Source organism: Typopeltis vanoorti, chromosome 14, assembly GCF_054136105.1.
Source record: "Typopeltis vanoorti isolate ZY-2024b chromosome 14, IOZ_Tvanoo_1.0, whole genome shotgun sequence".
In the NCBI taxonomy this organism is placed as follows: Eukaryota; Metazoa; Arthropoda; class Arachnida; order Uropygi; family Thelyphonidae; genus Typopeltis; species Typopeltis vanoorti.
Genome location: NC_143562.1, coordinates 40,947,918 through 40,960,871, shown reverse-complemented (window position 1 = coordinate 40,960,871; position 12,954 = coordinate 40,947,918). Strand labels below are relative to the sequence as shown.

The 12,954-nt window shown below is 34.9% G+C and overlaps 1 protein-coding gene across 1 annotated transcript in view; it reads left to right on the top strand.

Annotated features, from left to right (window-relative positions):
- nudC (nuclear distribution C, dynein complex regulator) overlaps positions 1–12,954 on the top strand; it is a 111,627-nt gene that overhangs the window by 15,791 nt on the left and 82,882 nt on the right. Inside the window, exon 2 of the mRNA XM_090403583.1 lies at positions 5,917–5,994. Coding sequence (XP_090259709.1) covers positions 5,917–5,994 — 78 coding nt within the window. The remainder of the gene's footprint in view (positions 1–5,916; positions 5,995–12,954) is intronic.

Genomic DNA, 12,954 nt, shown 5'->3' with positions numbered 1-12,954 from the left:
ACTGTGGGCAACATTATCTATCAGGTATTTGAAATATGAGGATGCAACTACCTTATTCAACAAAATGTTATCAAAATCTTGGCAGTCTAGTGTTAATTTTTGCAGTATTCTTTTAATTTATTTAATACAACGTATCTTATGACTTGTTACTGTGATGCATTCATTCTTTCTACTGTCTCCTTTGGAACTACCGAAATGTCTGGTGTATTTCCTTAAAAATAAAAAAGAGTACAATTTGCAGTCTTCAACTGTAATATTACCAAGCTCTTTCTCCTGAACATTTTGTCTATCCAAGATATTAATATTCTATCGATTAAACAATGCTTCTCATGTTTCAGGTAACTATCAAATAAATATGTATTCAACTTGGTAGTAGTAGCAGTGGGTGGCTAGTAACAGAAATGATCCAGTCCTTGTGAAATGGGATTGACTGTCACTTATAAAGAAGTTATCTTGTTAACTTATTAATCAAAAAATTATCAAATGAGCCTTTATAGCATGCTAATGAAACTAAGAAGACAAAACAAAACTCAGGTGTAAGATCCTATTCCTTCATTGTGATTTTAACTAGACAATTTTATATGGAAAAGTCTCCTAGGTGCATCTTCTATAGCAACTTTATAATTTAATTTAAATTGATTATTAGTAAAGGTTATTAGTAAACTTATAGTACAAATGTACTATAAGTTTACTAATAACCTTTCATGGGTGAGAACCACATAAAAAAATAAATAAGACAATGATGTTGTCAGTAGCATTCATAATGTTGAATGTCTTCTAGAAGTCCTTTGTTATTGTTTGGGCTGTGTTAGTACAGCAGCCTTGCATAGGCTGACTAAAGGTATGCATTCAAGTAATATATTTTTAACATCGTAAGTTCTGATCAATGCGTTCTCTGAGTGATGAGGATTTAGTTTAACTTCATTTGCTTATCAACTTTCTTTCTTTCCATTACAAAAAATAAAAGGTTTCATGAAATAATCATTAAAAACAATTTTCTTCACTTGTACTTACCATCGGACTCAAAGACAACAGATAAATGAACCTTAAAACCTTTCATCACTCCTGATATTTCTATATTGTACACATACCAGCCACTGAATTAGAAACCTTTATAGATGTACATAAGCATCACTTACAAAACATATATACAGAATACTTGGGCATGTATATTTTCACATGTTCTAGGGAAATATTTAAGAATGCTGCTTGTCGGTAATCATCAATAGTGTTCATCATAACGGGAAAAGCAAAGGATCTTTCAGAGGTTGATAGAAGGCTTATTATGGGTGCCCATCTGGTTAGAGCCATGATTTTGAAAACAGCAGAGCTGATTGATTTCTCAGAAGGTGAGATATCCCAGGTGTTTAATCATTGGAAAAATAATCCACTGTGCTTGTCTAAGAGATGTAACTGTGGTTCTAAAACAGTCTGTCAGGAAGGAGATGGTCATCATCTGAGAAAGCTTGGGACAAACAGCGCTTCCTATGTGCAGCAATTGACTGAAGCATTTAATGAAAGCTGTTGCTGGCCCATATCTCACTGAACTATGCACAGGGAATTGAAGAGGATCGGTATTGACAATCGCATGCCAATACAGAAACCATTGATTTCTCTGAAGGACTTAAAGTTCCTCTACAGTGGTGTCGGGAACACTGTAACTGGATGCTAGAAGACTGGAATAAAGTCGGAGTCTGACAAGTGATGGTACACCGTGTTCTGCACCAATGGCGGTGGCAGAGAGTTTGGCAGAAGACCCATGAAGCAATGAACCTAGATTGCCTTGTAAACACAACTCAAGATTCTGGAGGTGGTGTCATGGTGTGGAGCATGTGCTGTTGGTATGGAACAGGTTCCCTGATATTGCTGGAAGATCGAGTGTGTCCTCTAAGGAATATCTGACCATTGTTGCCGATCAAGTCCATCCTGAAATGTTGACTTTTTATCCAGCAGGTGACGGTTGTTTCATGGATGACAGTGCTACCAACGATCACACAAGAAGTGTTCAGCAGTGGTTCAGTGAACATGACGGCAACTTCCACCATCTGCCAGATTTGAACCCCATTGAGAATGTATGGGACATGTTAGAAGAACTGATCTGGGAACAAAGTCCTCTGTCAAATTTGAGCCAGTTAGTCAAAAGGCTTTAGCCTAGTGGCTTTGCGCTTCGCAACCATATGCCTCGGGAAGGAGTGTCCCAGGTTCGATTCCCGTTGTAGACGTGAGGAATTTGAGGATCTTCCTCAGGCATAGCCAAGTTAGCCGGTCTTGGGCGCGGTCAGTAGGGTTTTTTCCGCCAGTTTATCTGGCGTTTTTCATCCCGCAAACAGGCAAACCGGCCCCATGAACATACGCCTCTACAGTCAAAAATATACCCCCCCCCCCCCCAGCGGCAGACCAGGCGACGGGTCGGTTGGGAGTAGTACTAACAAGAAGTCGCATCTAAAAGTAACACGCAGACCCTGCATGGGAAGCGGGAATAACGCGTAGTAGAAGAAGAAGAAGAAGTCAAAAGGCTTTCTGGTGAATGGTTGGCATGTTGTAGACATAGATGAAATCTAACATCTTGTGGAATCTATGCCAAACCACATATGTGCTGTAATTCAGGCTAAAGGAAGTCTGGTGGGTAGCGTATGTGATAGAGATATGCAAACTTCAGAAAGGGTCATATAGGATTGCAGTAGATGGAATTTTTCATTTGATGGAGAGCGGGAGAGAGGACATCCATGAAAGTTTAAAATGTCAAGAAATTATATTCTTGGTTTAATCCTTTATCCAAGTGTAAGCAAACAAAATTTACACGTTAAATATCTTCACGAGTGGACTACTCATATATAGAGGCTAATGATTTCACATCATTCTTAGCATTATAGAATGCTAAGGCAATTGATATGAAATCATTAGTCTCTATGTACAAGTAGCCCAGCCTTGAAGATTCTTCACTTGCAAAGTTTGTTTGTTTACACTTAAATAAAGGATTAAACCAATAATATAATTTCTTGGAATTTTTCATTTATAGTATAACCAAGTGAAAAAAACTTTCAATGTTAACTTCTAACTCTGCTGCTGTACAGTGTATTTTTGGATGTTGATTGTTGAGATGGCTCAGAACTTTCTTAATTTGGAGCCATAATCTAGGCTTTAAAGGGAAAGGAAATCACTGCTTTTTCCTCAAAAGTTTTTTAATGAAAATTTGTCATTATAAGAGATAACATGTTACCTGTGGCCAATCCGAATTTCTGTTTGTAAATAGTATTTTTAAAAGAAAGTAACCAGAGTTTAAGCAATGGTTCAGGAGGGACGTAACTTTTTTTTAGATAACTTATCTTTTAAAATAGTTAATACCATTTCTCTGAGTACAAGAGGGAAACATCTCTGAAGCTTGCCATAATTTCATCTTTTTGAAGATCCATGTGTTTAACTATTGAAACAAAGTGTTCAGAATTCAGTATAATATAACCAAGTGAAAAAACTTTCAATATCCATGGAAGTTGAGAATGAATGCACTCAAGAAAGGAATTAGAGATTTCTTTCTCATAGAGCAGTGCATGACTGGAATGGCTTCCCTTTGGAGATTTGTGAGTGCAGACAGTTGTAACGAATTCAAGAGAAGTTATGACATGGTGTGAGTGACATATGTCCTTGACTTCTTGGAGATCCCTTTAATAATAAACTTTATCAGAACTTTCCAGACTCGAGGGAGTCTGGAAAGTTCTGATAAACACCTACAACAAAATGATATTAAAGCAACTGATATAACCACAAGAAAGAACATACTAGTAGCAGAGTTATGAAGGTAACTTAAGTTCTTATATTTTTATATCCTTGTACTTCCTTTCTTATGGTTATATCAGTTGCTTTAATATCATTTTTGTTCTAGATATTTAATAGAACTTTCCGGATTTCCCTCGTGCGTGCATACGCAGAGAGAGAGAGAGAGATTCTTGCAGCGAAAAGTTGTAAACCTAACCTATAGTACATTAGTACTATGCTGCGTCCAAAATCTAAGGACCAACATTATTTCTAAAGATTACAACTGCAAATTCAGGTGAATTAGCTTGTGGCAATTTGTATAACTTACGATTTCGAGTAGAAAGTGAGTACACATTCAAATTTTTGAATCTCACGTAATGGAGTCACATGGTAGCACTCAATAGGATTAAAGGCAGAAGTCAGCCCTAAGCAAGTTGTGCTTGAAAGAATCTCTTTTCATGAAGAAATAAAGTTGCAAACTTTGGATGTCTTGTAATGTCTCAAAGACATCTATCAAGATGATTTCATGTGGGGAAGAATTATTGGAAAGCTATGAAAGCCGCAGAATTACTGATATTGCCAGAGTATTTGAAATCTCACATAGTGTTGTATCCAGGCTCTGAGCAGCGTTGCAAACCACCAATGAAATATGTTCCAGACATTTGCTAAGAGGTCACCCTCATTCCACCATGGAGCACGAAGTCAGATTCTTGGTAATAACAAGAAAATGTAATCGATACACCATGACAGGTCAGCTTGTAAGTCAGTTCCAGTCAAGCATATATATGCGGATATCTCAACAAACTAGCATGGCATCTGCAATAAGTAGGCCTATATATGCCCGAAGGCCTATAGTCTGCATCCCTTTATCCACAGTCATCTTAGAGCACATTTTCGTAGTGTTATATCCATAAAAATTGAACAAGACACCAATAGACTAACATACTGTTTACAGATGAGAGTCGTTTTAGTCTTTCCTCCAATACTAGATGACACTTGATCTGGTGTGAAAGTGGTACTGCTTACCATCTTGAGAATGTTCTATGAAGGGATATATATATATATATATACACACACACAGCAGTGCTGGGGTCATGGTGTGTAGAGGCATTAGACTTAATGGGCACATCGAGCTACAAGTGGTAAAAAAAAAGGGACTATTCCTGGTGAACAATATTGCAGTGAAGTTCTTCAATATCATGTTTAATTGTTCTGTGGTGCTGTAGGCAAAGAATTCATTTTTTTGGATGAAAGTGCCACACCACATCATACATGATCAGTATAGATACTTCTGAAGACCGAGAGTAATAATCAAATCGAATGACGAGCACCCTCCTCAGATCTCAATCCTATAGAACATTTTTGGGACACAACTGTGCTGTTGTCTTTTTTCTGCTAAGTAATCTTTCACTAGCCATGTCTTATCTATAGTTTTGCTGATTACAGTATCTCCTCTTCATTTGACAGCATGACAACTTTCATGCTGTCAAAAATGCACTCATTTAAGAAAGATTTTGCTCCCCTCTCCCTTACTTTTAATAAAGCCCAGCTGCTCCAGATTAGATTTCTCATTATTGGGCAGAGATCTGGTGTGCACTATTTCTGGCACATACACATCAGATAAAATAGTGACTGTAACCTCAAACTGTTTGGGGGATGTCAACAGGTTTCTTGCTCTCCACTTACATACACACCTCTAATATAGATTTTTTTTTGCAATCTTTATTTGTAGGATTAATAAAACAATGGTATTCTTATTGTAGGCAGTTTTTATGAAGTAAGATGGATGATAATTCTGATGATGCTGAATTAAAATGAATGAAATGTTACAAAGTTATCATTGTATTTTAGCTGTTATACTTATGTTGATTTCCATTTAAACCATAAGTAACACATCTTTCTCATCAGATCATTGCTTCTGTGAATGGGTGATATACTGACTGAACTTCAAGCTGTTGCCATTTTTTGTAACTATCTAGTTGCTGTTTATGTACGTTGCTTTGAATTGGTATGTTGAATTAATTGTATAATTAATAACAGTGCAAGTGGAAGGTGAGAGGAATGTTCTGGATTCCATAAAACAAATATTTTACACCCTTCCTTCAAATTGTTAATTAGGATTAATTTTGCCTTTTTTTTTTTTTTTTTTTTTTTTCTTTCCAGCTTCTTGATACAATTTTCAGCTTTCTAGCAAGGAAAACAGATTTCTTTATTGGAGGGGGACCAGGAGCTGCAAAAAATGTAATGGTCTTGACAGTTATTTTTATCACTAAGCTTAGTAATAATAATACTTAAGTATAAAGTCCTTCAAACAGTGTTGATTATTGGAATATTTTATTGTAATAGTGATCAGATGTTATTAAATTGAAATAGAAATGTTGATTGTTTATTTCTAGGAGTAAATCTATATAAGAAGTATTATTCGTATCCGAATTTTATATTTCAATGTCAGTTTGATGATGATGAACTTATAGGCATGTCTTCATTTTGCAGTTTAGTTAAATGGATGGAAAACTGTGCATGGGGAGGGGCATCTATTTTTAGTAGTACCTATAGCATAGACCACTACTATTCAATCTTTTTGATTCATGGATTTTATAGCCATTTTCTAAACACATTGCAGATCATATGCGTCTGACAAACTGGTTAATAATATTTAAAAGTATATGCATGCAAGCAGCACTTAATGTTACAGTGAATTCTCTATTTTCTGAACCTCAGTTAACTGAGTACTTCATATAATCAAATTACAATATCCAGAAGACCTAGTCTCATGTTTTGCCACCAGCATCATATCATTGATATCATTTGAGTCATTTGTTTTATGTATGTAGATTGTTTCAGGACAAATATATAATATTAATAAACAACCACAGCATCATTAATTTTGATGTACTTATTTTAAAACAATTTTTTGTCACCTTTCCAATTCAATTGGAATAAATTTTTCTCTGTATACTTTCTAAATATGTCCTTTTCACTTTTAAGGCATTATTTCCTCGTTTTTTCAGTCTCACATATTTACAAGAAATGTTTGCCATATTCATTCACATTGAATGAATATATTTTAAATATGTGAAAAGAAAGAATTTAAAAAAATTAATTCATTTGGTAAGTTGTACTATTCGTCTGCACTGCATTACAAAAGCAGTGCAATATTTTGATAATTTTTGTTTATTTGGTATACATCAAATGAAAATTACCAAGAATGGTCTGTTTTGAACACAAAATCAGTAGCATAGAAATGTTGAGGCATTGCCAAGGGACCAGTGACAGGATGTTTTACTAATTATTGAAACTGTCACTTTAAAAAAAAAAAAAAAAAAAAAAAAAAAAAAAAGACTTATAAATTTGTTAAGGGCACCAAAAACTTAACTAACTTGCATAAAATTACAATAAAAGAACGTTTAACTTTTGGAAATGTGCTTTTCTCATTAAGTAAAACTGTTCATCAAACCAGTATTTACTTAAAGATTAGTTTGGTCCATCACATTTTTCCTTAATACCTATGTCTCCTGTGATTCTCCTTCTATAAACAATCCTGCCAGTCTCATCAATCAACACCCAAATTTCTAATTCATTTCTTATCTACAACCATCTTAATATTCATTAAAGAATGCACACTGCACTTTGTTTTTATTGAATGATAAGTGGGAGGAGTTTTATTTAATGTATCTCTCACCATTGCTTATCTTGCAGTTTGCTCATGAGGTCACAGTGTTAGGATATATTACTGACAGCACAACAGCTGCTACTTGAATATGCTTGTTACATATTCAAATATCAGCTGTTGTATTACAACATACATATTCAAATCATTTCCTTATATCACAGTTTTTGCATTCATGAAATATAATCCTGTAATATGCAGACTGTTCTTAAAATCAAGCTATTGAAAAAAATTTCAAAGATTTGTTTAAAATAAAATTTTAATGAAAGAAAATTTTATAAAAAAAAATTTTGTTTTCCTACAGTATTTTGCAATAAAATAATATATAAATGTGTTCTAGGTATTATTTCTGGGAAAATCCCCATGTTACTCCTCTAAGTAAATATTATTTTTATGGCTATTTAGTCTATATTTGTTTAGGAGTGCCCTTTTTATAATGTCATTAGCTTTTTTTACTCAAATTTTAGGGAATTACTGTTGTTTTATATAGACAGATATATGAAGAATATATAGGAGAAAAAATTCAGATATACCTTGTAGAATGTTGTTGTCTTTTTATTCAGCGGCATCCCACCATATGGCATTATAAGGAGTTAAAGAGTGTGTAGTTTGGAAGTTGAGATGGATAATGCTGGGGGAAAGTGAGATTTGAGTTTGTTCCAGAAAGAGTAGGTTGGGTTTGGTAGACTAAAGATGGTAGTGGGCACTATTAAGGTTGGAGTTTAGGCCACAGATGTTGATGGAATGGATATGCAAACTTCTCTGAGGCATATATTTGATTGTAAGGGTCTTGCACATTTCCTATACAGTGCCTGTGGTGTCACTTGATTTTTGCACTAATTCAGCTTGTTTCTAGTCTGTGAGCCAATTGTTTTCTCCATTTTGGCATTTTTCTTCTAGTTGTTTTCAAAATTATTGACTTTGTTCTCTCTGGACAAATGTTAGGTCTGATCGAGCACGACTGGGGGCAAGTCTTTGAACTTGTCGATCGCTGTTATTAATTTGGATGTGCTTGTTGGCATGTCACAAGTCACTTTTACGAGCCATGAAAAGTTCATTCCATCCTTTCTTTTATGTGGCTTACACATATGGGTTTGCATGCTCTGACAACCCAGAGAGCTATACTAGTTTGGGTAGGAGCCATACTAAGTGAGAGAGAGAGAGACCCCCCCCCCCAGAAGTGGACAACAGCACATTCCAGTACTGGCATGAGGCTGAAGATATTCAATATCGCCAAAGGGTTCTTGTCTAGACAGTTATTTGGCAATGGCTGAATCAGCATAATTGGCGATAGCTCTGTGATAAAGAAGACAAGGGGAAACCACTCTACTATCCTCCCATGGCAACCATAGCCACAACAAAGAATGATGATAAAAGTGGGGCAATTACTAGCCTGGCAAACCAAGGTAGTACCTCCAGGTACAGAGGGGAAAAGAATGTGCTGTCCCAATCTCAACAATTCCCTTAGAACCTGACATTAAAAAATCTGATACTTTTCTGATCCACAATCCATCTCTGACCAAAAGAGCACCAATTAAGGAAAATTATGCATGTTGGTACTTGGAATGTACAAGGATTATTACAAACAGGCAAACTGTATATAGTTAAAAATGAAATGAAAACACTAAACATTGATATACTAGGAATCATGGAAACACATTGAAAAAACAAGGGACACTTTAAACCAGCTAGGCAATACCATTTATTTTGCTAGACATCATTCTCTAAGTAGAAATGTCAAAATATAATTGTCAAAAAAGTGTGGCAAATCAATGATAGGATAATTTCCTTAAGGATTGACTGTAATCCAATACCAATCACACTCTTACATATTTATGCCCCTACAAGTGATGCAGATAAAGAGACCATTCGCCTCTTTTACAGGGATCTGAATTTAGTCATAGATGCAGCACTCCATAGGCTTCTTAAGAAGGTTACCTCTTGGCCTGGGAAAGTGACTAACAGACTAAAACCTTTTTACTCTAGACCCCCCGATATATGAACTACCAAAAATCCATAAACAAAATGTACCATTACATCCCATTTTGGATGACATTAATTCCCCCACATATAAATTAGCTAAAGTGCTTACACAATATGCTGGCAATGCACCTTTGTACATTAAAAATACTCTGTCCACTTTAAAGCCGGTATAGAAAATCTCACTTCAACACACTGACATAATGGTCAGTTTTGATGTCTCCTCCTTATTCACAAATGTCCCACTCAAAGATACCTTAGACCCCAAACCAAATTTCCTCCTGATATCTCAGCCCTATTTCGGTTCAACATGAACTTAGGTATTTCGTTTGGCAAGGAAATTTCTACAAACAGATAGATGGGACAGCCATGGGTTCTCCACCCCTGACCAACTTTTTTATGGAGACTTTTGAAGAAAAAACCTTAAACTCTACCCCACATAAAGGGAAGTGTTTGGCTATGCTCAAGTTTTTATAATTAATAATATAGTTATGTTATCATTTCCTAAAAATTAGAAGTAAGCCATAGGTGCAATACCGAAAAGAGACATTTTGATCATAAAGGGTGATTTTAATGCAAAAGTTGGAAAAAGGATGAAAGGCCACAATGAGATAGTCTTGGGATCTCACAGACTGGGCACCCAAAACAGAAGAGATGAAAGACTGATCAACTTTTGTATAGAAAGAGAACTTGTGGTTACTGGCATCTTCTTTAAGCAACATAAATGGAGACTATACACCTAGAGGTCACCTGGAAACAGGATAAGGAACCAAATTGATTATATCCTTATTAACAAAAGATGGAGGTCTATGATGAAAGACGTTAAAGTTTTTCCCTTAGCTGATTGTGGGGCTCTGATCACCAACTCCTCATTGTTGATATGAAAATATGTTTGAAAACAAATAACATATCCACCCAGATTAGACTTCACAGGAATTACTGATACATATAGCATTAAAGTGGAAAATAAATTTCTAGAACTAGAGAATTACACATGAAATGACTCCAGAAGAACTTTGGGATAAAAACAAAGTAATATTGCTGGAAACTGCAAAGTCAGTGTAGCCCAAAAAATCCAGTATCAACACACCCTGGATATCAAATGAAACTGAAACAAGACGAGAAATAAAGTCAAAAGAACTTTCATTTGAAGATGATAGCATGTGATCTATAGCATGTTATCCAAACTCATCAAAAAACTTTCCATTAAAGATAAAATCAACTTTATCAACAACATATGCAGAGAAATTGAAGATCACTCAAATCAAAACCAAACCAAAGACCTATTGAGCAAAATAAGACTGTTGAATAGAAAATTTAAACCAAAGTATTCATGTATAGCTGATGTCAGCAATCGTATTCTTACTGATTCAACTGATATCCTGAATAGATGGAAAGACTATTGCTGGAATTTATATAAAGATAATTCAGTCTCATTCAACAAAGAAAACACCAGAGACTTCCATTTTAAAAGAAGAGGTTGAAGTATCTAAAAAAACTCAGAAAAGGAAAACCCTGGGCCACGACCAAATACTAAGCAAACTTCTCACATGTCTAGGACCCATAGGAATTGAAATCATCAGAAAACTTTGTAGTAAATGGGAGGAGATTGGTGTCTGATGATTGGGCAAAATCATTTTATCCCAATACACAAAAAAGGATTGTCAACGAATGCAATAATTATAGAACGATAGCCTTGATCTCACATGCAAGCAAAGACTTAAACAACATGTCAAGCAACAACTTCCTGCAGAATAGAATTTAATTAATATTCCCTTGTATGTGTGTTTCATTGATTATGCCAAAGCATTTGACTGTGTCAAGTTGGAGAACCCGTGTAAAATACTATGTAAAATGGGCATCCCAGAACATTTGACACACCTTTTAAAACAAATCTATTAGAGGAATCAGACTGTGGCAAAGATGGATAGAAAACATCTCATGGTTCAATATCAAGAAAAGTGTGAAACAAGAATGGTACTCTCCCCTGATCTACACAATCTTTATGGAGAATACATTATGAGAAAGGCACTTGACATATTCAATAGTGGTTTCTCAGTTGGTGGCCAAAAAAGATTACCTTAGGTATGCCGATGATACCATTCTTATTGTCAGCAGCAAAGGGAACTTCAGTCCCTCATTAAAATAGTGATTAATAGTGATAAAAAATTAAATTAAAATAATTTAAAACAGTTGAAATGGGAAAGCCTGAAATATGGTTTAATAATTAATCATGATAAAACAAAATACATGGCCATAGATGAAAATGACAATTTTGTCCACAACATTGACTTTGAGAAGGTGGATGAATTCATTTGCCATGGAGGTCTAATAATCAGCAAGAGTAGGTGCCAACAGAAATTAAAAGGAGAATTACCATGGCGATGTCAGCAATGGTGCAATTGCAGAAAATATGGAAAGGCAAAAACATTTCTATCACAAGTAAATCAAGACTGGTCATTAGATTGGTGATTTCAATTTTCATTTATGGTGCTGAATCTTGGATACTCAGCAATAGCTTTAAGATGCGGTGCTGGAGAAGAATGTTGAAAGTCTTCTGGATAGACAAAAGATCTATTGAAAGTATAAGTCAACTAAAAATCAAGAGGCAGCTGTGTGACATTATAAATGAAAGAATTCTGAAATATTTTGGTCACATTTCAAGACGTGAAAATGACAACCTGAAAAAACTTATTATCCAAGTCAAATTGGAAAGACAAAGAAGAAGAGGATGCCCAAGACCAAAATGGTTGGACCAGATTAAAAAGATTACTGGACTTGCCTTGGAGTTGGCCACTGCTGCAACAAAAGACAGAAAGAAATGGAGAGACATTATAGCTAGAGTCGCAAGTTCTCAGACATGATAAGACCAAGTGATAGATAGATAGATATTAGAAATATAAAGATAAAAAGAACCGAGACCTTTATAGTTTGCTTTATTGGCACGTTAAAATAAGAGAAATTCACATGCTGAAATATGATTTTATCATAAAATAAAGAAGGGAGAACTTATTATTGGACAGAATGAATGCTTAGTTCCAAACCTTATATTTTTTTTCCATACAAAACAAAACATGTTTTCAGACATCAGGACAGGAAATTTATAATTTAGAATGTTAGAATTTTTTGTCTTCTGATCTTTTCACTTTGGTTTCATCCTTTGAAACCATCCAAGTAATAATGCATGTTTACATTAGCTGCCTCCAATATAGGCAGTACTGGATATTCTTTAAATGTGCTAATTCCTTCCCATGTGTGTGGTTTATGATAAGAGTAAAGGTTCCCTTATATACCAGTTATGATCTCAGGGATGAAACATTACATCAGTAATTAATTTATATTTAGTCTGAAAAGTTTGCTGGCTGACAGTTAAATGCATATACAAGCTTTAAAAATAATGAATTTTGCAGTATTTTTGACTGCAAAAGTGAAATGTGTCTTACTCAGTGGTGGCCCGTGAAGTTTTAAGTGGAGGTGCTGCCTATACAAAATAATTTTTAAAAAATTATTTTTTTCCTAATTAGCAACCAATTTATTAATAAATAAATCTA